At 46.1% G+C, this 25929-nt stretch overlaps 1 protein-coding gene across 2 annotated transcripts in view; it reads left to right on the top strand.

The window, feature by feature from the left end:
- IQSEC2 (IQ motif and Sec7 domain ArfGEF 2) overlaps positions 1 to 25929 on the top strand; it is a 190458-nt gene that overhangs the window by 50285 nt on the left and 114244 nt on the right. For both annotated transcript variants that reach the window (XM_040406122.1, XM_040406126.1), the window contains exon 3: positions 19122 to 19151. In XM_040406122.1, coding sequence (XP_040262056.1) covers positions 19122 to 19151 — 30 coding nt within the window. The remainder of the gene's footprint in view (positions 1 to 19121; positions 19152 to 25929) is intronic.

Raw genomic sequence — 25929 nt, 5'->3', positions numbered from 1 at the left:
TTGTATCCAGGCTGGAGGCCGTATCTCATCTTGTATCCAGGCTAGAGGCCGTATCTCATCTTGTATCCAGGCTGGAGGCCGTATCTCATCTTGTATCCAGGCTGGAGGCCGTATCTCATCTTGTATCCAGGCTAGAGGCCGTATCTCATCTTGTATCCGGGCACACAGTTTCATTCTAGTCTAACAACTCCTCCTTGGTGCGTTTTTTTTTTTTTTTTGGTCTGAGTGTAAATCAGACATGTCCCGAGAGGTTTCGGGTCCCCTTTAAGAAGAATGTTTTTGCAGGCATTTGACTGGAAGAATTGTCAGAAGGAAATCTTCTCGGCGGATTGTCTCTTCAGTCTTGTAACAGGTTGTAGACTCCATCCTTGAGCCTTGGCAGTCTCCATTCTCTGGAGCACTCAGCGTCTTCTCAGAGGAAGGTCTGCAGTTGTTACGTTGCCTCGAGAGGTCTCCACGTTGAAGCCTCTTAACGTCTATTAAGTCTGAATATGTTTTTGTGTCCTGTTCTCCCTCCGGCACCTGACAAATACCAGTAAAATACCAGTACACATAATACAGTGGGGTGAAAACTGGTTTGGATTGCCCTGCCCTATCTTGCGGTAATATAATGAGGGTGTAGTTCAAAAATACCTTTTTTCTACCTAAGAATGTCAGAATATTCAAACATTTTTCTTCTATCGCTGCATTCTCAAATACAATGTGTATAAGATGCCCTGTATGTGCACATTCTTCTATGGCCTACCTGGGGCTGTTCATGCGAAGCCATCACCACTTTTCCTCCGTAAAGTGATAACTATAGGGCAGTATAAACGCCTAAGTGATGGTACCGTTACCTCTCTAGGGGAACAATACCCACTTTTGAGCTTTCAGTGCAAATTTCTGTCGTCTGGGGCCCCATAGTACTGCTAAAGCCAGTTTCACATGACCGTATTCAGTCCAGGAAACAGCAATATTCCCGGGACTGAAGACTGCTCCTCCTCAAAATCACTGATGGAAATCACTGACCGAACACTGACGTGTCAATGAGGCTTAAGGCTGTGACTACAATTCAGTAGACCCGCGGTGAGACTGAATACGCTCGTGGGAAGCTGGCCTGATACTTCTACTAATACTAGTCATTCTAGTTGTGCTTGTACTATTACTACCAGTAAGGGCTCATGCACACGACAGTATGCCCTCCAAGACATACGGTCCGTGAGCGGGCCATATGTCCCGGAGCTGCATACATCGTGCGCATGGGAGCGCACAGCATCACAGCATCTATATGATATTATGAGTGCGGGACAATAGTCCCACGGGCGGCCCGATGCGCACAGTATCATGGTAACCTATGCTGCTGTGCGCACGATGTATGCCGCTCCGGGACATATGCCCCGCTCACGGACCGTATGTCTCGGAGGGCATACGGTCGTGTGCATGAACCCTAATAGTATTCTTATGATTGCCTAGTGGTGGTAGTAGTAGTAGAACAGTAATCACATGAGCTGCTGGGTTGAGTTCGGGACCTGACATCTACCAACTACTACTACTCCTATTATTATTAAATGACAAACCATTTATGATGCCCCTTTCTCCTAGAGACTCAAAGCGCAGGGATAGTTGTGTGTCGGGGGCGACTCCCTGGGATGTCAGTGGCTGCCATATAGGTGATCGACCCCCAACCACACAATGCACCTAGGGTCAATTTCCTAGGAAGCCAATTTGCCGATTTTTTTTTATTTGTTATTTTTTATTTTTTTTATATTTTTAGTATTATTACTACTATTATTATCACTACCATCGCTACTACCATTAGCCAGTCACATGTTCTGTTCATTTGAGGTCTACAAACTACTACTATATAATGTTATTACTTTTATTGCTATTATTAATATACGTTTTATTACTACTATTCTACTACTGCTACTATAATTGCTATGACCGCTATTATTAGTATTGCTATTACTACTATTGTGGCTACTACTACCATTAGCCGGTCACATGATCTGTTCCGTTGAATGGGAGCTAAGCTGTAGTACCCCCCCCCCCCCCCCCTCCCACCGGCACGGAGCCGCGGCTGGCGGGGTGTCGGACCCTCACCAATCTGATACTGAAGTCCTATTCTGAGGATAGGTCAGCAATATCTGTAGCCCGGAGGACCCCTTTAATTATTGTTACCCCAGAATTTCACACACTGTGGGCCTGAATCCAACCCCCTTCAATTGACTGCCAGGAAAGCAGGAGACGGGGAAATCGGTCTGGGTGACAGAAAAGTAGCCGATATGGCTGACAGAAGCTGCGTCCTGTCACATACACCGAAGATCAAGAGACGGTTTGGAAATGGTTACTACTCGTAATGATTCAGGAGAACAGTCAAGTATTTTTTGGCAAGAGGAACACCACAATATGGCCAGACAGATCACCGCGGCACAAGATCCAGCTGTTTCCCGGCTCTTCTCTGCTGTCCTTCTTCCATTCAGTTGTCTCTAGGAACTTCTACTGGGAGATCTCGAGCAGTTTATCAGTTCCAGATGGTGAGGATTTTCTGCCAGTTTCTTAATGGATAAATAAGGAACTCTCCGGGGTAAGAATAAAATGGCTGCTTTCTTTCAAAAACAGCACCCCCGCCCCCTGTCAGCAGGACGCGTCTGGTATTAGAGCTCGGCTACGATCAAAGTGAGGTCTGCAAAACCATACACAAACTGAGGACGGGTGTGGCGCTGTATTCGGAAGAAAGCAGACACGTTATTCTAATCCTGGACAATTTCGAGTGAACTTTTTGGGACTTTAAAGGGGTTGTCCAGGTTCCAATATTGATGACCTGTCCTCAGGATAGACCATCAATATCAGGTTGGTGGGGGTCCGACTCCTAGCACCCCCCGCCGATCTGCTATTTGAAGAGAACACAGCGCTCCTGAGAGGCTCGATTCACACAAGAATATTTTTGGTCCGCATCCGATCCCCATTTTTTGCGGATTGGATGCGGAAATGATTCATTTCAATGGGTCTGCAAAAAATGCGGACAGCACTCTGTGTGCCCATTCCATAATACAGCAAAAAAGATACAGCAGGTCCTATTCTTGTCCGTTTTGCAGACAAGATTAGGCATGGTTACAATGGATCTGCAAAAAAAAAAAAAAAAAAAACACGGACGTCATCCGTTTTTTTTTTGCGGACTACAAAATACACACATTTGTGTGAATGCATCCTCACTGTTTACCTGCTCGCCTTTTGGCATTGCAGCGGCGAGCAGTGTAATTACAGCTATTCCATCCCATTGACTTGAATGGAAAGGAGCAGTTGTAGTTACACTCCCAGTCCCATTCAAGTGCGATTCCGACGGTGAGCAGGTAAACAAGAGCACTGTGTTCTCTTCAAACAGCTGATCACCGGGGATGCCAGGAGTTGGACCTCCACTGATCTAATTTTGATGACCTATCCTGAGGATAGGTCATAAATATTGGAAACTGGGCAACCCTTTTCAATATTGATGCCTTAGGCCCCTTTCACACGAGCGAGTTTTCCGCGCGGGTGCAATGGGTGACGTGAACACATAGCACCCGCACTGTATCCGGACCAATTTATTTCTATGGGGCTGTGCACACGAGCGGTGATTTTCAGTGAATGGGGCTGAGTGAAAATCGCAAGCAAGTGCGGATGCGGTGCGATTTTCACGCACTGTTGCTAGGAGACGATCGGGATGGGGACCCGATCATTATTATTTTCCCTTATAACATGGTTATAAGGGAAAATAATAGCATTCTTAATACAGAATGCATAGTACAATAGGGCTGGAGGGGTTAAAAAAAAAAATAATAATAATATAACTCACCTAAATCCACTTGATCGCGCCGCCCGGCTTCTCTTCTGTCTTCATCTTTGCTGTGCACAGGAAAAAAACCTTTTGATGACGTCACTGCGCTCATCACATGGTCCGTCACATGATCCATCACCATGGTAAAAGATCATGTGATGGACCATGTGATGAGCGCAGTGACGTCATCAAAGGTCCCATTCCTCAAAGAAGAAAACAGAAGAGAAGCCGGGCTGCACGATCAAGTGGATTAAGGTGAGTTTTATTATTTATTTATTTATTTTTAACTCCTCCAGCCCTATTGTACTATGCATTCTGTATTAAGAATGCTATTATTTTCCCTTATAACCATGTTATAAGGGAAAATAATACAATCTACACAACACCTAACCCAAACCCGAACTTCTGTGAAGAAGTTCGGGTCTGGGTACCAAACATGCCGATTTTTCTCACGCACGTGCAAAACGCATTACAATGTTTTGCACCCGCCGGAAAAAACGCAAACACGGAACGCAATCGCAGTGAAAACTGACTTGTTTTAGTGTCAAAATCGCACCATTTTCCCTGAACGCATCCGGCCCCACTCCACAACGCCCGTGTGAAAGGGGTCTTACCCTCAGGATTCGGGGTTAAACTCTCTGCACCCCTGCCGAAGGGCCTGTGGCGCTTAGACCACTTCCTCGATCTGTGATGTTACGTCTGTTGATCACATGGTCTTTTCGCAGCTAAAGTCAATGGGATGGAGCTGCACTACCAAGCACAGCCGCTATATGTTGGATAGCACTGCGCTTGGTATACCGTGAAGAGGTCTCGGCGCTCACTGAAACAGCATTTTCAAACAGCTGATCAGCAGGGGTGACAGGAGTCGGACCTTCACCCATCTGACAGTGGTGACCTTCATCAATATTTAAAGGGGTTCTGCACTTTCATTTAACTGATGATCTATCCTCTGGATAGATCATCAGCTTCTAATCGGCGGGGGTCCGACACCCGGGACCCACGCCGATCAGCTGTTTGAGAAGGCAGCGGCGCTCCAGCAGCGCCGAAGCCTTCTCACTGTTTACCGCCGGCCCACTGACGTCACGACTAGTATCAACTAGCGTGGGCGGGGCTAAGCTCTGTTCACTTGAATGGAGCTTAGCCCCGCCCACGCTAGTTGATACTAGTCGGTGGGCCGGCGGTAAACAGTGAGAAGGCTTCGGCGCTGCTGGAGAGCGCCGCTGCCTTCTCAAACAGCTGATCGGCGGGGGTCCCAGGTGTCGGACCCCCGCCGATCAGAAGCTGATGATCTATCCAGATGATAGATCATCAGTTAAAGTGCAGAACCCCTTTAAAAGTGTTTTCCGAGACTTTACTACTGATGACCTCATCTGTGTAGGTCATCGGTATCTGATCAGTCGGGATCAGCTGTTCGAGACGGCACTGGCACTTGCAGTAGTGTCGCGGCCTTCTCCCTGCTCGCCAAGCACAGCGCCGTCCATTGTATAGTGGCTGTACTTGGTATTGCAGCTCAGCCCCATTCACTTCAAAAGCCATGTGACCAATGAACGTGACATCACATGACCTAAACTAAGCTGCGAGAAGGCTGCGGAGCTTCTGCAAGCTCCGATGCCTTCTCACACAGCTGATCGGCGGGGATCCTGGGTGTCACACCCCCACCGATCAGATACTGATTACCTAGGAAAGTCCCAGAAAATTCTTTAAAAAGATACTTCTATCAGAATTTTTTTTTATATATATATATATTTAGTAATCCTAGATAATTATTTTCTTTGAGTTTATCAGGAACCCTTGGTGGAAAAAATCTACATCCAGAGCCCTGAGGAGGAAGCGGGGGGGATGGGACGGACGGACATGTCCTATTATTGTCCGCATTACGGACAAGGATAGTGCTGTTCTATTAGCAACCAGCTGTTCCGTTCCGCAAAATACGGAATGCACACCAACGTCATCCGTATTTTTTGCGGACCGCAAAATACATATGGTCGTGTGCATGAGCCCTAACATCTACGGATTATTAATCTCATTCCGATGTGGGTATACAAATGCTGTTATTTTGATGGGGTCGGTGCGGTGACCTGATGTGTTCTAATCCACCCCATGTAAAATCTCGGACAGGCGTGGATTAAAGAACGCCTCGGTCCCAGGTAGGGACTATCTGTATGGAGGCTATAGACGTGTACCTGGATGCGAAGAGGTTAAGGCTTGTTCCTGAGCTGTTTGGTAAGAATCCTATGCTCCTTGCAGATTTTCTGGAGTGCCAAGGAGTGAGTCACAGGCTCTAGCGTTTATTTATATCGTGCTGAGCATACCGCTGCCATTTCCTGAATTTCTGCCAGGGATGCACGGAGCTCGCAGGCCTGCGGTGATCAGCGCAATGTATTTCAGTTAGCACCGTCCCATTCCTGGACCCTTAGGAATGTCCGGGATAGTAGTAGAGATACAAATCCATCCATATTCATATACATCATTTTTGTGGGATAACGGAATAACACTAGACTTCTCTTGTTAACAGTGGTCTGCATATTACGTTTATTTAAAGGGTTTGAATAAAACCGCAAGTCTAGTGTCTGAACATCTTGAGAAGTTTCTCCCTGATAGGGGTCCGCTCTTTGGACAATTTTTACTTCTTGCAAAAGTTCCTTCAAAATAAGTTGATGTGACCAGCGATCACCAGCGATTTAGCTGTCATCTGTAGCAGCAAGAGTTCAGTTTCCCTGCAGCACCACCGCAGGGGAAATGAAGTATTACACAAAGTCCTTTTCACATCAATGGTCTACAGAGGTCAGGACAGGTCCTCCAGCGTGAGAGACACTCTTTTTAGAACTGCTCTGAGAGATGAGGATCCTGGATCGAGGACCCCCCCCCCCTTACTGTTGACCAAGAATCTTCTAGAAGAATCTATGTAGACATCCTGTTTAAAGGGGTTTTCCATTAAGACAACTTAACCTCTATCCTGTGGAGGGAGGATAAGTGCCTGATCATCAAGAGTCCAACCACTGGGGCCCATGCTGTCCTTTCGAATGGATCGTCAGACATTTACCCGAGAGGTGGTACTCTCACCGATCAGACATCCTGTGGATAGAGGATAGGTTGGCTTAATTGGACAACCCCTTTAAAGGGCTTTTCCCAGCGCAACAGACATTGGTGGCAGCGGGGTTAGGCTACATTCACACGTCAGTATTTTTCTATATCCCGATTTTCGGTCCGTTTTTTGCGGATCCGTTGTTCCTGAAAATGTTTCCGTATGTCATCCGTTTTTTGCGGATCCGCAAAAAACGGAAACATGTATAAATTTCAATAAGCAAATAAAGTTGTTTGGATTTCTTTGAATTTTAAAAAAAAAAAAGTTTATAAAATAAAATAATAATTTCCAGGAACGGAATCCGCATAAAACGGATGACATACGAATGTCTTCCGTTTTTTGCTAATCCATTGACTTTGTATTGTACCAGGATCCGATTTTTGCGGAAAAGAATAGGACAAGTTTTATATTTTTTCGGACATGCGGAACGGAACAATGGAAACGGACAGCACACATTGTGCTGTCCGATTTTTTTTTCCAGGACCCATTGAAAATGAATGGGTACAGAACTGGTCCAGATCTGTTCTGCATAAAACGGAACAGATCAGGAAAGAAAAAACGGACGTGTGAATGGACCCTTAGAGTGGCTTCAAAACATAAATGAAGCGACAATGCCGTTTTCTGGTTGAGGCCGGTCACTGCTGCCGCCAGTTATTGGCTGAGAGGGCATTTTCAGCAGGAGGCGGTAGTGACGAGAAGCTGGGACCTGAGCAGCGGTGGGGGATCGGTAGAATTGAGTATCGCTTCTTTTATATTTATAAGCCACTCCTACCCTGCTTTACTGGAAAGCCCCTTTAAAGGGGTTCTCCAAGATTTTTGCAAGTGGTGACCTATCCTCAGGACAGACCAATTACTATCTGATCAGCGGGAGTCCGAAACCTCGCACCTCCTCTGAACACCTGTTCTGCAGTAGCTCTGACGCTGGAACTACAAAGCTCCGTCCGTTGTGTAGTGGATGGAACTGGACACCGCAGCGCTGTTCCCATTCACTTTAACTACACAATGGATGAATCGGTTTAGTTCCGGCGTTGAGCTACTTCAGAAGAGCCGATCACAGGGGTTGATCAGTTAGTGGTGGTCTCTCCTTAGAGTAAGCAATCACTTGTAAAATTGTAGACAACCCCTTTAAGGGCTGATGTTGGGTACCATCAACTTCCATAGAGGTTAGCTGCAATCCCCTTTCATTTTCCGGCATGTGCCTCTTTATAAGTTTATAGTTATATATGTTTTGGAATCAATATTTTTTTTTGGTGCAAACCTTTCCACTTTTGCACTAGACGTGGACCAACCAGAGAAGATGGATAAACTGGACCCTTACCGTTAAAGGGGTTGTCCAGGATTAGAAAACATGGCTGCTTTCTTCTTCGTACAGTGCCATACCCGTTGAGTGGGTCGCAGTAAACTTTGCTGCGCTGCAATACCACACCCAACCTGTGGGTAGGCGTGGCGCTGTTTTTGGAGGAAAAGGAATCGTGGTTTGGCCCGCTGCTGCTTCCATTTTGAAGGACCTAAAGAAAATATATTGGGCTAGCATTATATTGTCCAAGGGCTCGGAAGATCGGGACACGAGTATCATTGAGGTGATCTACGTTGCACTGGTTCTGTGCCCCCGTATCTCAGGTGTGCTCCTCATCGAGCAGATGCCCGCGCTGTCAGGGTGCTGCTGTAATTAGCAAACTTCACTGAACATTGTCCTCCTCCATCCGTTTTACCTGCACCCTGCCTGTTGGTAGCAGATGGCTGGGGCACAAGGCGCACGGGCAGCTTGCGGTCTGTACCTGACGTGATGCTGCAGCCTGCGTGTGAGCTGGCGAAATGTACATCTGCTAGGCGGTTCGGTGCCAGCCTGTCTGCCCGAAAGCTTGGGAGGCTGCCACAGGCCAGGAGCAGGATTCCTTGAGGAAAGTTGCAAGCCGATCTCTGGAGTTACATAATAGAGCCATCAATTTGTAATTACTTCTTGTTAAATCTTCCAAGATAACGATGAGGGAATTCAGCTCCTTGTGCCGTATTCATAAATGATGTTACCAAACCATTGAAGTAACGGTACACAACAATGCAGAGAAACCGGCAAACGCTGTGGTAGGAAGCGACTGCAGATATTGCCGGCGGGCAGGGGTTTACACAGATCTCATAGTGCCCGTAGCAAAACTTAAAGGGATCCTTTTGATCAAATTTCAGGTTAGTGATCGATTCGTACAAATCAAATTCATTGAAAAATCAACCTGCTTGAGCAGCGATGGGTTGCGCCACAGCTCAAGAGACTCTCTCCCTCCCTGATTGACAGGGCCAGACTTATCACGATTTTGCGCCTGCGTTGTTGATCCAAGTAGCGGTGCAAGTACAAAAGATCGACTACTACTAACTGAGCAGATGCTGACTGTGCATGCGCCGCTGACGTCTGGGTACACCCGGAAATGTAACCGTGCATGCACAGTCTGCGCCTGCGCTGCTTACGTAGCAGAGGCTCTGTGCTTGCGCTGCTACCCGGAGCAGTGGTGGTGCAGGCGCGAGATTGAAAGGGCCAGGCGAGATGTCTGGCCCTGTCAATCAAGGGGGAGGGGTGACTCCTGAGCGTTGAGGCTACTCCCCCTCGCTGCTCAAGGAGGCTGATTTCTGAACAAATGCAATGCATACATATCGATTTGCTTATCTCTACTCCCTGCCAAACCTGTGGAGGGGAGTATATTTATCAGTTTCCCCACTGCTCGCTTCCGGCTCCTCCTGTTCGTGGCGCTGTGGTTCCAACTTGTAAACTTCCGGCATGGACGATGGTCGTGTCGCTGGGGCTGGTCCCCCCCCAAGCTGCGCGCCACAGGGTAAGGTGCTGTTTGGGGAAACCATCACCGCTCCGGCCGATCATTGGATGCAGCGACACATGTGATCTATGCCAGAAGTTGACAGGCGTGGGCCAAAGTGCTGTGAATGAAAGAAGCTGGAGCTGGTGAGTATGCTTCCCTCATTGTGGGGCCAGCTGGCATAAATACAAGAATAAATCTCCATACTATTTAAAATCTACTGCATCCCCTCAGATATTACTAGACTGGCTGTCTGCAGCCACCACTAGGGGGAGCTCAGTGCACAGGCATTTATACAGTTGTCATTGCGTCAGTGAAGCTGTAAAATCTCTAGGCACTGAGCTCCTCCTAGTGGCCACTACTTTCAGGAGACTTAATAGCTCTGGAAAAGAGGGCACCGATTGCCAAAACAGTCAAATATGTCAGTCCCAAGGGTGAGCCATTAAATTGGAGGGGTATATGACTTCTTCAAAGTGATACTCCAGGCAAATGATGAAAATCCAGTGGGAGGTCCTATCGGTGATTGACAGCTACACACTAATACAGGAATGGCTGTCAATCACTTATAGGTCCGCCCACTGGACTCCTAAATGTAAAAAGACCAGGGATTTTAGTTCTTACTGAATGTGTTCCCAAACTAGATATGAATCTGCTCAGCTCCTCCTGCTCTATACCCTGCTGCCTGCAGATCTGACACCAGGATCAATGGGACAGCCTCCCTTTAAGTAAAAAGAGTTGTGAAAAGTGGACAACCCCTTTAAGAATTGTTACTTAAAACTCAGGCTTTTTTTTCTCTAGTTTTCTGATTGGTGAAGTGTATTGCAGTGGTCAGTTTCCCTAATTTAAAACATTGCCTGTCCTGGATTCCTATAAACGGGGTTATGCTATGTTTGACGTAAAAAATGAAAATCAGACACCATATTATACATACCGTAACTGTCTCTTTCTAACAAAGCTGAACCAGCCCTGTACCTCAGATGGACCCAGCGATCTCCCCATTTATTGATCTGTTGGACTGTCCTCATGCTGGCAGCGGAGGGGTTTGTATCCTTTCTGCTGTAGCTGTCTCCCTATCATGGCTGAGGGTGCGTGTCCTTTCTGCCGCAGCTCCCTGGGGAGTGTGTCCTTTGTACTGTCACAGCCTTCTGCTGCAGCTCATTCCCTATCGCAGCTCAGGAAGCGTGTCCTTCCAGCTGCAGCTCCCTTCCTGTAACGCTCAAAGCAACTGTTAGATATGGGCGATGGCAGATGGAATTGACCATGTGCGACCACCTCAGTAGGTGGACATGCACATTACTATACACAGTAAACGCCATTTATGTAGCACAAAGTAAATTACAAAAGTAACTAGTTTTTCATGTTGAATTATATTGAAGGGAACCTGTCACCTGGATTTTGGGTATAGAGCTAGCGCATGCGCAGTTGCCTCATTCACATATCTATTTTTGACACCATAAAAGCACACAGAGCTATGGGGACTGGGTATTGCGGATGTGCTGGCGGCCATCTAGCAGCCCATGTCCTCAGCTCTATACCCAAAATCCAGGTGACAGGTTCCCTTTAAAATACTATTTAATGGTGGCACAACCACTTTAAGTCACCCCACTTAGATTATATCATTGCTCGCCATATGTTTTGTCGCGCAGAGGGGCTCGACTCTTCCTGTCCAATTTCTGTAAACCTGAGCATCACTTGATGCCAATAGATCCTGGGCATCGGGCACATACCGCTTGCTGGTTGCTTCCTAAAAGGCCTTCATGTCAGAACTACTCCCCGATCAGCCATCCCGCTACCTGAAAGTTGGTGCACGCCATGACTTTCCGATTTTTTTGTGTGCTGTAGACGCTGGCAATGCTCGGAACCGGTTTGTATACCCACATCCTTCACGTTGCGAGATGTGGGGGCTCTGGACCAAGAAATTATCTTGTAATTAAATAATTTCTCCTCCCCGTGAAGCAGAATCTATTTGTGCTGATAATGTGCGGGGCTGTGTCTGCTGGGTTTGGCATGCCTCGTTATGAATGTCCTCTGTCGATGTGTAATTACATTTTCTTCTGTTTTTGCGCTTGGCAAAAATATCCGCCTCAGACAAAATCCACTGCGCAATTCCTCATTCTTCAAGCCTTGTTTCTGTCCTGAACAGCCCGAGCAGAAGATGAAGTAGATCTTCATTATCTTGGAGATGATCGGTGGCCTTCATATTGCAAATGACACTCGGGTACCAAAATTTTAGTTTTCTTCTGATTTGCGTTCTTCTCAGGAAGGCGGGAGTTAATGCCCGAAATGTGTTGTCATTGATAAAAACCGGTACATCTTAAAGGGGTTTTCCAAGTGTATGCTCTGGATAGGTCATCAGTTTCTGATCGTTGGGGGTCAGACACCTGGCACCCCCTGCTGATCAGCTGTTTGAGCTCCGTGGACTCTTCGCGACTTACCAGGTATATTGTATAGTAGGCGGCCGCACTTGGTATTGCAACTTGGCCCTATTCACTTGAATGGGACTGAGCTGCACCTACAGCCATGTGACCAATGAAGGTAACGTCGCTGGTCTAGGAACGGGCTGCAGCACTCACCGAAACACCTCGTCCTCTTCAAACAGCTGATCGTCGGGGATCACAGGTGGGTACTCTGGGTATGGCTTGATTTTAGAGTAGGAAGAGCTCGTTCCAATACTTGACCCCCCCCCCCCCCCCCTTTAGTTACCATTAGGTGAAGCTCCCATGGATCAGTTGTGATCTGTGGTGGAACCTAGAAGCAAGTGTTCAATCCCACCACAGCGCCTCCACAGGCAAAATAAAGCATTGCATGGCAACATTTGAAATCCATGGACGGTCTATGTAATACACATATGTTTTTGGTCCTCCAGAGTGAAATACACTCTATGTAGCTACTATGGCTGATAGGTGAAGGCCTCAAATAGGCGACCCTACTGCTATTAACTCAATATTCCCTAACAGGGTATTTAAAAATGGATCTTCTGAAGTAGATATGTTCTTTAACATCAAAAGTGGCATTAAAGGAGTTTTCCAGGACTTAAAGGGGATGTATCATCTTGGTCATTGGGGGCATTTCCCTAGAATATGCACCCAGTGTTTGATAGGTGCGGGTCCCACCTCTGGGTCCCGATTCTATGTCTAGAACTGAGCCCCCAAAGAGAAGAAGTGACGAAAATTGCAGAATGGCGCGCTTGTGTATTTTTTGGAAGTTTCCTAGAAATGAATGTAGGGCGACTGCGCTTGCACGGTGCACTCCTGTTCATTTTGGGAGCTCCGTTCTGCAGATCTGGGACTCGCACCTATCTGACTTTGGCATATCGTAGCGATATGCCACCAATGTTTGAGGCAAGACAACCCCCACCTCAGGATAGGCCATCAATATCTGAACAGTAAGGGGTCCAGTTCCCCCGCCGATGAGTGGTGTTTGGGTGAGTACTGCGGCCTCTTCTTCTCCTCCCCGTAACGTCACCGCCATTGGTCACATGAATCTTGGGCAGCACAAGTGAATGGGCCTGAGCTGCAATACCAAGCACAGCCACGATACAGTGTACGGCGCTGTGCTTTGTATTGTATGAAGAGGTGCAGGCTCATTGGCAGCATTTAGGGGATTTTGGTTCAGACCTGTATCCCTGCGGTCCCCCTGTTGCTACGTTCACCGCAGGATCAGGGAGCAGCTGGGTCCCGTGACTGCTGCAGTCACAGCATTGATGTACCGTTCAGACTTTGGTGACCACTGAGACCTGTGATTGACCTCAGCAGTCCTGGGCCTACGAGGAACGGAACAGCAGCGCGACCGTGGACAGGTGAGTCTTTTTATTTTATTTTATTTTATTTTTAAGGGCACAGATCCAGACCTATGGGGTTGTCTGCTCCAACACCGGACAACCCCTTTTTAATATTACATTTTTGGAAGACCTCATTAATTAAACCTTTATCATAGGAATAGGTGTGGATTCTTATTACTAGCACTTTCTATAAGCTCCGATCCTAAATGCTGCCGATTTTGACGTGGTCCTTTTCTATACATTTAGGTATTGGGCCTCTTTTGTGTTGACGTCTTGTTTGCATTCTTGGGGGTTTCTGCATTGTGCACGGTCCGGCTGAGATACATCCTTCCTTCCTTCCTTCTCCCCCGGCTGGCGGTATCCTGAGATGCTGCCCCCTCCTCCTGTAGCGAGTGGTGTAGTTATGAATATTTATGGCTGTTACCATGCTGCAGGAGTAGGAGTTGCTTGCCTGTCCTAACGCCCACACCTCTTCTCTGGGCACAGAGCTCTGTATGAATCCATCTCCATAGACAGTGCTTTACGCTAGTGTTACAGATCGCCCTCGCACGCTCTCTTCATCGCCATTCACGAGGGGCATCCAGGGTCCTGGTTGATGACCACCTTCCTTTTATTTACGCGTTTCAGTCTGAAACATGGGTAGGCGGCAGCGGTTGGTCCAATGGCAATATTCCCCAAACGAATTGGCAGATTCTGGGCGAGGGTGGGACGCGTAAACAAGAGTTTCATCGCTACTGTCAACATCGTACGTCAGTAAAGCTGGCAGTTCACTCGGATGATGGAAATATCGGGATGTCGGGGCTTATCCAGTGACATGGCGCACAGTCTTGTGACCTATGGCATCCAATCAGAGTCTTAAAGGGTATCTGTCAGCAGATTTGTACCTCTGGCCGGTTGCATGTGCGCTTGGCAGCTGAAGGCATCTGTGTTGGTCCCATGTTTACATGTGCCTGCATTGCTGAGAAAATTGAAGGTTTGTTGTATGCAAATGAGACTCTAGGAGCAACGGGGGCGTCACCATTACACCTAGAGGCTCTGCTCTCGCTGCACCTGCCACTCGCTCCCCACTTTGACAGGACCCGGCAGTGTAAACATGATCACACCTGGCCATGTCAATCAAAGTAGAGAGGTTGCAGAGAGGACAGAGCCTCTAGGTGTAACGACCACGCCCCCGTTGCTCCTAGAGGCTAATTTGCATATATTAAAATATCATTTTTCTCAGCAATGCGGACACATAGGAACATGGGACCAACACGGATGTCTTCAGCTGCCAAGTGCACGTGTAACAGGTCAGCCAGTGTCATAGGTACAAAACTGCTGACAGATGCCCTTTAAGTTCTGACTTGGTTGGCATGATATCTCAGTAAGGCTACTTTCACACTCGCATTTGGTGCGGATCCGTCATGGATCTGCTCAGACGGATCCGTTCAGATAATACAACCGTCTGCATCCGTTCAGATCCGTTTGTATTATCTTTAACATAGCCAAGACGGATCCGCCTTGAACACCACTGAAAGTCAATGGAGGACGGATCCATTTTCTAGTGTGCCAGATTGTGTCATAGAAAACGGATCCGTCCCCATTGACTTACATTGTGTGCCAGGACGGATCAGTTTGGCTCAGTTTGCTGCAAGCAGCATTTTGGTGTCCGCCTCTGAAGCAGAATGGAGACGGAACGGAGGCAAACTGATGCATTCTGATCCATTTTGGACCGCTTGTGAGAGCCCTGAGCGGAAAGCCAAAACGCCAGTGTGAAAGTAGCCTAAGATAATATATAAGGCCGAAAAAAGACATCTGTCCAGTGTCCATCCAGTTCGGCCTGTTATCCTGCAAGTTGATCCAGAGGAAGGCAAAAAAAAAAAACCTGCGAGGTAGAAGCCAATTTTCCCCACTTAAGGGGAAAAAAATTCCGGAACCATTCACTTCAATGGGGCTGTGCACACGAGCAGTGATTTTCACGCATCACTTGTGCATTGCGTGAAAATCGCAGCATGCTCTATTTTGTGCATTTTTCCCGGAACGCAGGCCCCATAGAAGTGAATGGGGCTGCGCGAAAATCGCAAGCAAGTGCAGATGCGGTGCGATTTTCACGCATGGTTGCTAGGAGACGATCGGGATGGAGACCCGATCATTATTATTTTCCCTTATAACATGGTTATAAGGGAAAATAATAGCATTCTGAATACAGAATACTTAGTAAATTAGGGATGCTGGACCCCTGAGGTACCCCACTAGTGACAGTGACCCAATCTGAGTGTGTACCGTTAATAACCACCCTCTGTTTTCTATCATTGAGGCAGTTACTTACCCACATACAGACGTTTTCTCCCAGTCCGAGCATTCTCATTTTATATACTAACCTTTTATGTGGTACAGAGTCAAATGCTTTGGAGAAGTCCAGATACACGACATCCATTGATTCGCCGCTGTCAAGTCTAGAACTTACCTCCTCATAGAAACTGATTAAATTAGTTTGACATGACCGATCCCTCATGAAGCCATGCTGATATGGCGTTATTTGCTTATTTCCGTTGAGATGCTCCAAGATAGTATCTCTTAGAAAACCTTCAAACAGTTTACCCACGACGGATGTTAAACTTACCGGCCTATAGTTTCCAGGCTCTGTTTTTGGACCCTTTTTGAATATTGGCACCACATTTGCCATGCGCCAATCCTGTGGAACATTCCCTGTCAGTATAGAGTCCGCAAATATCAAAAATAAGGGTCTGGCTATGACATTACTTAAAGGGAACCTGTCATCAACTTTATGCTGCCCACACTAACGGCAGAATAAAGCGGAGACAGGTGAGTTGAGTTCAGCGGTTCTGTCATTTGAAAGTTAAAAGTAAGTGGTTGCCGAGAACCAACCTCACAATCATTGCAGACTGGGCCTGGAGAAGAGTCACAGCCACCTGAGAAGAGTCCTGGTTATCCATGAATTCCTGCTCTCCTGCTGATGACTGACAGTCTTCTACCTAGTTTCCTCCCTTTCTCTATAGGAGAGAACTGCCAATCATCAGCAGATGGACGAGGAGAGCAGGAGATTATAATAACCAGGACTCTTCTCAAGTAGATTTGACTCTTTTCAAGGCCTGTGCTGCAATGATTATGATGTTGGTTCTCAGCAACCACTTACTTTCCGCTCATGAGTTACACACCGCTGACATCAGCATTTCTGTCACTATTTTATGCTGCCCTCAGTAAGGTTAGCATAACATTGATGACATGTTCCCTTTAATTCTCTTAGGATACGGGGGTGTGTGCCATCTGGTCCTGTTTATTTATCTATTTTAATCTTTTTAAGACGCCGCTTTACTTCTTCCTGGGTCAGACAGGACACTTTTTTAATGAGGAATTACCTTTTACATTCTGCATTTCATCTGACAGTTTATTTTCTTTAGTGAATACAGTGGAGAAAAAATATTTAATAGCTTTGCTTTCTCCTCGTCGCTCTCTGCAACTCCCCCCCCTATTACTCTGTAGAGGACCGACACCTTCAGATTTATACTTTTTACCATTTATATAATTGTAGAACATTTTAGGGTTAGTTTTGCCCTCTTTGGCAATTAATCTCTCGGTCTCTAGTTTGGCTGCTTTTATTTGTTTTTTACGTATTCAATTTTTTTCCTTATAGTTTTTCAGTGCTTCCTCGCCACCCTCCTGTTTTAGTGATTTAAATGCATTTTTTTGTCATATATTGCTTTTTTTACAGTTTTATTTATCCACATTGTATGTATGTACCAACACAGCTGCCCCTTCCCCATTCAGGTGCAGCCCGTCCCTACGATAGAGCCTGTAGCCGATAGAGAAGTCGGCCCAGTTCTCCAGGTACCCAAACCCCTCCTTCCTACACCCGTTCTGGAGCCACTTGTTAATCTCCCTAATCTCCCGCTGCCTTTCTTGTGTGGCCCGTGGTACAGGCAGTATTTCGGAAAACACTACCTTTTGAAGTCCTTTCCCTAAGCTTGTGACCTAAATCCCTAAAATAATTTTTAAGGACTCTCCACCTACCTCTAACTTTATCATTAGTTCCGATATGGACCATGACCGCTGGATCTTCTCCAGCCCCTCCCAGTATTCTGTCAACCCGATCCGCGATGTGTCGAACTCTAACGCCAGGAAGACAACACACTGTTCGGCGATCCCGGTCTTTGTGACAGATTGCCCTATCTGTACCCCTAAGTAATAAACCAATATGGCTGCCACTACAACTCTCTTTTCAAAGGTACCTCACTTGGCAACTAAATGGCAAATTTTCCTAGTACAGGGATGCTCAACCTGCGGCCCTCCAGCTGTTGTAAAACTACAACTCCCACCATGCCCTGCTGTAGACTGATAGCTGTAGGCTGTCTGGGCATGCTGGGAGTTGTAGTTTTGCAACAGCTAGGGGGCCGCAGGTTGGGCATCCCTGGCCTAGTATATTATAACCCCCTGTAGCTGCAAAATATAGCAATTTAAGGCTGTTTATATATTTTGGATAACAAGCTCCTCACAGCTCCCATACACATGCATGCGTGGCTTACTGTGATTGGTTACTGCCCCTTTCTGCCTGGCTTCTGATGTCAGGGGGTGCATTCTCCTTATGAATACACTGGACTCCTAAGTATGAGTCCACTGCATTTGTCCATTACTTCCATGAGCCAGGTGGCCTTGGACAAAAGTCCAGCTGTTTTGGCAGGATGGATCTATAACTAGCCAGTGTAGCACAGAGGCAGTCTAGTGTATAGCAGACATATTTTTTTTATAAATCAAACTGGTGCTCTCCAAAACCAGGGGGTCAAGTGGTTGCTAATCATGCCATGCATAACATACCATATAAAAAATACAATAATACGTGGTGTTGGTCTTTGCCCAATTAAAAATTATTTAACATTTTTGAAACCAGCATCAGGATCTGAATATTTTTGTAGGCATGTAATTAAAATTTTGCTATAGCTACTGAGTTATTATTCCGTTAAATATTTATATATAGACGAGCCACCTATTGTTTTTTTATTTTCCTCAACTCTCTGTCCACCTTGTTGAGTTGGTCGCACATGCCCAGTTCCATATTCCAACGGGGCGACGGTCCCTAGCCTAAGTGCGCAGGACCTAATCTGGATTAAAGGGGTAGTCGGACAAACCGGTTCAAAATCTGAGAGTCACATCAACAGAACTAAATGAGAGACAACAGGCGGGGTCAAAAACCAAGGACGGTGAAAGCCAAGAGAATTTCAGACGCAAAGTCAGCAGACAAAGGCAAGGTCAGATCCGGAATCTAGAGAGCATACAAACAAAGCTGATGGCCAGCAAATGCCCCACCAACAGGAAGCACGTGACGCCGGTGCCGAGCCTGGCTTCCCTGCTCCCTGATAGGCCAATCGGCCCCACTGTCGGCATGAATTTAAGTGAATGGGACTGAGCTGCCATACCATACACGGCCACTAGACAGCGGATGGTGCTGTGCTTGGTACACTGAAAACCCCATTCAAACAGCTGGTTGGTGGGGGGGTTCCGGGTGTCGGACCCCTGCTGAGGATAGGTCATCAATATGGTACTCCCAGAAAATCCCGTTAAAGGGAATGGTGCTGATGAGCTCCCAGTTTATTTCTGAGAATTATTTGTCACAATATAGATAGTCTTATTTTATATTAAAATATTCTTTTATTTCATGTCTTACAGGTCTGACGGAGAGAACTCCAGGACGGTGAGGTGAGTTTGCATTCCCTCTAATTCATGTTATTCCTTCTCCGCTTGGCCATCCATGTTGGGTGTGTTGTGACATAATTATAATTTTAGGCTCTGTTAAGAGGTAGCCTTCACGTCACCCTTCACAATCATGGACTTTTGGTCATTTTTTTTTTTTTTGCAAGGTTGCAGGAGGCTGTAGGGTCTCCAACTGTTGTCGGGTATGGATCATCCTGGCCTTGTGTGGCTGTTCAGTAAGACCCTTGGGTTTTGATTTTGTTTCTTGGCGCTCATGATCCTTCACGGAGAAGGAGGTGTTGTCTTCGTGCTATAGTTTACACAACTTAAACCGCTCTTCCGATGCAGCGGCGCTATACCGCGTAGATTACCGTCTTTTGTTAGCACATTATCTCACTGTTAAATTGGTCTTTTCACTAGAGCATAACATCGCAGAGTGTTCTCGATTTAGACAAGACTTGTTAGTTTTGCAGCTATTTTCGGGCGTTGCTCGGCGCCTTTTATACTACAAGAAAAAAAAAAAATCCAAAAATGGAACCGTGATTAGAGCCAGTTCTGCATCCTAGTTATGTAATCCAGTTATTTCTTGTAGGAAATATGCATCCAGTGAAGATCCGGGTTTTTGCAATGACCACCTTTAACACCTTAGGGTCAGCCTTCTATGCAGAATCTTTTCTGACTATATATTTTTATAGATGGCGGTACTCCATTTTTCTGATACAGAGCTCCAAATCCCCTGCATAGCCAGATAACACTGGGTAGAGGCTGTGAATGGTACTGCAGCACTGCTCCCATTTCAAAGGGTTGTCCAGGGCTTAAAGGGGTTGTCCGGTTTCAGAGCTGAACCCAGACATATCCCTATTTTCACCCAGGCAGCCCCTCTGACATGAGCATCTGCGATCCAGTGACGTACCGGGCACTCAATAGGTAAAGCTAGGCGAAGGATTCCACCTAGCAGTGAGCCCGGGGGGGTCACCGGCACTAATGGGCGGGCTTTAGCACTGCCCTAGCCTATAAAACGGCTAGGGCAGTGCTAAAGCCCGCCCATCAGTGCTGGTGACGTCACCGGGAACCCTGCTAGGCGGAAGCCTCCGCCTAGCAGTGTAAAAAAATAAAATAAGCAAACCGCTCTTGCCCCCGATGCTCATGTCAGAGGGCCTGCCTGGGTGAAAATGGGGATATGTGCTGGTTCAGGGTGTTGATGACTTATTCTCAGGATATGATTGGTGAATAGTGTTGAGCGAACTTCTGTTTTAAGTTCGGCGTCTAAAGTTCGGCTTCCGGTTATCGGAGAATCCCGATATGGATTTCGAATTCCGTTGTGGTCCGTGGTAGCGGAATCAATAATCGGCCATTATTGATTCCGCTACCACGGACCACAACGGAATTCGGAATCCATATCAGGATTTTTCGCTAACCGGAAGCCGAACTTTAGACGCCGAACTTAAAACAGAAGGTCGCTCAACACTATTGGTGAACAACCCTAGTGGTCTCCTTTTGGAAGTGGCTATGATGATCAGGCAAGCACTGTGGCCCTTACCCACCCTATGACGTCACGTCTGTCGGTCACATGGCCTTGTACAGCTCAATTGGATTTTAGGCCAAGCCACTATACATTATACAGTTCTGTGCTTGGTATACTGTAAAATAGGTCAGAGCCCCTTCAAACCCCTTGATCGTCGGTGGTGCTGGGATTCGGATTCTCACCAATCTGATATGGATGACGTGTCCTGAGAATAGTCAGTCCATTTAAGTCAATGGGAGCAGCTCGGCAGTACCATTCACAGCTATAACTCGGCATATAGAGCTGTGCCGTTTCGGAGCACAGCAGCCTGTTCAAACAGCGGATCACCAGGAATGCTGGGAATCGGGCCCCCACCTCTCTGATATTGATGATCTCTCCTAAAGGTAGGTCATCATTATTACAGTCCTGGAAAACTCTTGCAAAGTGATAAAATTCTGACTGCCTTCAGCCGCCTCTAGGGGGAGCATACTGTTTTATTATATAGTTCTTTGCATAAAAAGTATGTACTAAGCTGTCTACACAGGGGATTTGTAGCTCTGTCTCATTAAGAACAGCTCTAACCAAAGAACAAAATGGTGTTCAAGGGTGGACATCCAAGTATTTATCAAAAAGTGACACTATTTAAAGGGGTGGTCTCACCTCAGACATTGGAAGGTATATCGATAGCTTCAGAACAGAAAGTGAAGGTGGGCGCACCACGTATGCGCCCTCCATTCTTATGGGAGCGTCGAGAATAGCTGAGCGGTATGCTTGGCTAATTTCGTCAGTCCCATTGAAATGAATGGGAAACACACTGCGCAAGCGTGGCCGCCCTCCTTCTCTTTGCTGGCTCCGTTCTAAAGATAGGTGTGGGTCCCGCACCTAGCAGACATTGGGGGCATATCTTAGCAATATGCCCTCAGAGTCTGAGATGTGACAACCCCTTTAATTTTTGGACAGAGTGGCTTGCCAGGGGTCCACCAAAGTCCCAAAATTGAGTATGTGAATACAGTTTATTTGGGGTTTTCTGGGAGTAATGCTTTTTTTATCTAATGCCCGCAGCCTGCCTCCGTAAGTTAAAGATTAATACTTACCTGCTCCTCTATGGCTCCAGCATGTCCATTTTCTGGTCCCTGGACTTCCGGTGGTGCATGGGCATGGTCACGTGCTCTGCTGCAGCCAATAACTGGCTTCAGCAGTGATGTGCCGCATGTGGCCACATAACTGCTGAAGCCAGTCACTGACTGCAGCGAAGCATGTCACCGTCTGGACTAGACATGCTGGAGCCAGCACGGAGGACCCGAGCGACGGGGAGGAGGCAAGTATGAATCTTCTATTTATGGAGGCAGGCTGTGGGCTTTAGATAAAAAGGCTTTATTCCCAGAGTGCCCTTTAAGACTGTGTGATTTACTTCTTGGAAAGGTAGAGAGAGTGCTTCCTCCTTTACTCTGTGGGCATAGAGCTGCCTACATGGGGCTTGTAATGACCTCAGACTGTCTAATACTGGTAAAAACGAGCAACAAAAATGAAAACTAGGGGGTTGTGAGTTTTTCCATATACTTTGGAGATTTAGATATTTTTATTGTTTTTTGGTAGGGGAGGTGTAGTAGTTTTTCTTTTTTTTTCGTTCTTTTTTTTTCTTTCCCTTTTACACTGTTTATTTTACTTTTTAAACTTTGTTCTTTCTATAAATTGAGAACATTACATTTCGATAGATTATTTTTCCATTTACCATTCTTTCCCATGCACTTTAGGTCTATTATCTGTTACTGGCGGTCTCTGAGTTCCTATGATAACCAGGCTTGCTGAGTTAATTGCAGCACTTGGTTGATTATTGCAGTATGGGATCAGTAATTACAAGTGGCGATCCTCTTGAAATGGACAATCGGTGTCAATCTCGGCAAAATTCATGGTTCGCGCGTAGCCGGCGGTGCCAACTGGCATCACTAATTCCCGCCATAATTAGGTTATAGATGACAATGGCTGAATGGTACAATTTGGGCCCTAAATGTGAATATCATAAAATTTCGACTGGGTAAATACGTTTTTATTGTGCAGTCCACATAGTAGACCATGTGGGTTCTGCATGTGTATATATATATATATATATATATATATATCCCCTTCTGTATTTCCTAATATTGGCCTACAGGAAAGTGTTGAAATTCTCAAGTCCTCAACCTTTATTGACAGTGGATTCCTGTGCGTGACCTCATAGCAAAGACTTAGGAACTTGGAATATATACATTTCTAAGTATGGTCCCATGATGCTGGTGGGGTTCTTTTTTTCAACCCCACAGGAATCTTTTTCCACGCAAGCTCATATTGTATGAATTGGTACAATGGCCACCCAGGTTGAGACACACCACACCCTTTCCTTTGGAATATTTTAGGAACCATCCCAGCTCCAAAACCCTGTTATCCAGGGATGCTCCTCCATCGGTGATCTCATATATTAAAGACCTGAATCCATCCAGTTCAGCCTATTAGCTTGCATTGTTGATCCAGAAGAAGACAATGAGGCAGAAGCCAATTTTCTTCCTCTTTGGGAAACAATTCGTTTCAGAGTCCAAATCTGGCAGTCATAATGAGGCCAAACGTCAGTGAATCATGGATGGTCTCCACGGACAGCACATGTATCCATTAAATTTAAAGGCTATGTACACCTTCTGAGGCATTTTTTTTTCCGATTACATGCTACTCATTTTTGGCTAAAAATAATTTTTTCAATTGCCCGTTATTCAAAATATTGAGCCTTTCTGTCACCAAGGATTAACTGTTTTTCTAGTTGTATGACTGGTACTTTCACTTTGTGCCGGTCATCTAATAAACCTTACCTGTAATTTACTAAGAGGTCATAAACACTTATTTAAAGGGAACCTGTCACCAGTTTTATGGTGTCCTAACTAAGGGCAACATAAATAAGTGACTGATTCTCTTAGCACAATGCTGGGTCACTTTCTTTAATTGACCCAGTCAATCTGCCAACATCTTGTATTGAAAAGCTCCAGCTGATAATGATGAGTCATGAATATTCATGAGCTCCTGACTCTCCCCGCCCACCTGCTGCTGAGTGACCGTTTGTTTCCATATGAAACAGCAGCAGGTGGGCAGGGGAGTGGCTATAGCTCTGAATTAAATATACGCTGGACTCAATGACATCACGCTGGACTCAAATCAGCTCATTAGCATGCGGCATCTTTGTGTGTATATTATGAGGTAACCATCTATCACACCAGTAAGTGAATACATCTAAGGTACTTTTTAGTAGTTAATGATTGTATATAATTAGTTAGATTATAATCAAATATCCACATGACAGGTTCCCTTTAAGCCACATTCTCACCAGTAAGATAAGAACCGAGCTTTAATGAGTGGTAAGGAGGTCAGAGAGCAGAGATAAGGAGTATCACCGCAATATTCAGCTACAGCGCAAATGGCGATGAGGCTAAAAAGTCTTGTCGCCATCTTCAAATTTTAAGGCGCTCTAGCGACCATTTTTGTTGCCATCTGGAGCGCTGAAAAGGATTCCATATTTTTAATAAAGACCAATTTAAAATATAATTTTTAGCTCAAAACGAGTACAAAAATGCCCCCAAAGGTGTACATAGCCTTTAATGTGTATATTGACACATCAATGGCTTTCCACGGACCGTGGGTCTGTGGTGACACCGCGGAAGCATGCCCTATTTTAGTCTGTGATTACAGATCCCTCACGCACAAGTCTTTCAGTCGATGAAAACCACGAACGCAACGCGGATACCATCCGTGTTTGGTCCATGGTTTTCACAGATAGTTGCTAAGATATGCTTTGGAAATTATTTTTTGCCTAGCAGTGTCCGTGGAGTGCGGATGACACACGGAGGGCAAAAACTGACACACAGACCAAACACGGATCATTCATGAACATCTTTGCGGTTGAGCAAATGACCATCTTGTCAAGGATGTTATCACAGAGGTTTTAAAGAGGCTAACTCCCTGGATCAGCGACACGTCTCCATTACAATCGGGAAAGACATTCACCACCACCACCACCACCACCTCTGGCAGAGAGCTCCATATTCAGAGAGTCCCTGATGAGACGGAGCAGATTATAGGAGTGGTAGTGGCTCCTGTTATAACACAGTCCATCACAGTGGCTATCCTCTCACCGTTGCTCCCTACGGCCATGTTGCATGAGGAGGCACCCTTTCTTCCCCCAGGGCACACCCTGATGGTAGTTGGGGTGCCTGTAATGTTAGGTGTTTGGATGGGTGCAAGGCAGGATGTGCAATGGCCAGTGTGTGGTGTAGAAGTCCGAAAAACTAGGGCAGAATAAACGTCTCGTCATTCCTTAAATGTGTAGGATGTCGTAGCAGTAATCCCGTAAAGTCTGTATTACCCTTCGTGGCGGTAGACCTTGCAGCAATCACACAGAGATCTGTTAGTCTCCAAATACATGGACTTCGCTTCCTTCCTCTCTCAGACTCTCCTAGAACACTCTAGAGCACGGTTCAGCAACCTGCGGCACTCCCGGTGTTGTGAAACTACATCTCCCATCGTGCACACTTGCTTGGCTGTTCTTTGAACTCCTACAGAAGTGAAAGGAGCATGCTGGGTGTTGTAGTTTGACAACCACTGGAATGCTGAAGGTTGCTGATCCCTGCTCTAGAGCCAGGATAGGAGGCAGCCACCACCTAGCGACACATCCTTTGCAGGAGGTTGCTAACTCTATCACTACCATAGAGAGCTATGCTGGGAGTATAATACAGGACATGGCAATGCAATCATTTGCAGATACCCCAAGCTCTGCTCTTACAGTAAAGCATCCCCATCTATATTGGTGGATATAATGCTTCTAAAGGTGGCAACTCTAGACTTGTAGACCGGCCACATCACAGCCACGGTAACAGAGATTTTCTACATCGGAATATTTTTTCCCATGAAATGTAGAAATTCTCAATATGATTGGAAGTGATTGCCAAGTATAAAAAATAATAATAATAATAATAAAAAAAATCCCGACTGATGAGAGGACATTATCTGACAAATTTCTTCCAACCGCCGGGACAGATTATCATTCATCCTAAACAATCATTACATCGCCATTGAGAGATAATTGCCCCGACCGTCTGTCATTGATTGGGTCGGCCGGAGTGACGGCTTCAGTCTTTTAAGTGTTTTCTCTCTGTTTGATTCTGCAAATCCCAGCGTTAATGAAGCAAGGCTGTTTGCGTGAAAGTGACAAATGGAAGGGTGGGGCGCGAAAATATCAAAGGATCGGGCTGTGAGCTTGACGTC

This window comes from Bufo bufo, chromosome 8 (assembly GCF_905171765.1).
Source record: "Bufo bufo chromosome 8, aBufBuf1.1, whole genome shotgun sequence".
Classification (NCBI taxonomy): domain Eukaryota; kingdom Metazoa; phylum Chordata; class Amphibia; order Anura; family Bufonidae; genus Bufo; species Bufo bufo.
Note: the sequence above shows the minus strand (reverse complement) of the source record. Positions and strands in the feature narration are given on the sequence as shown.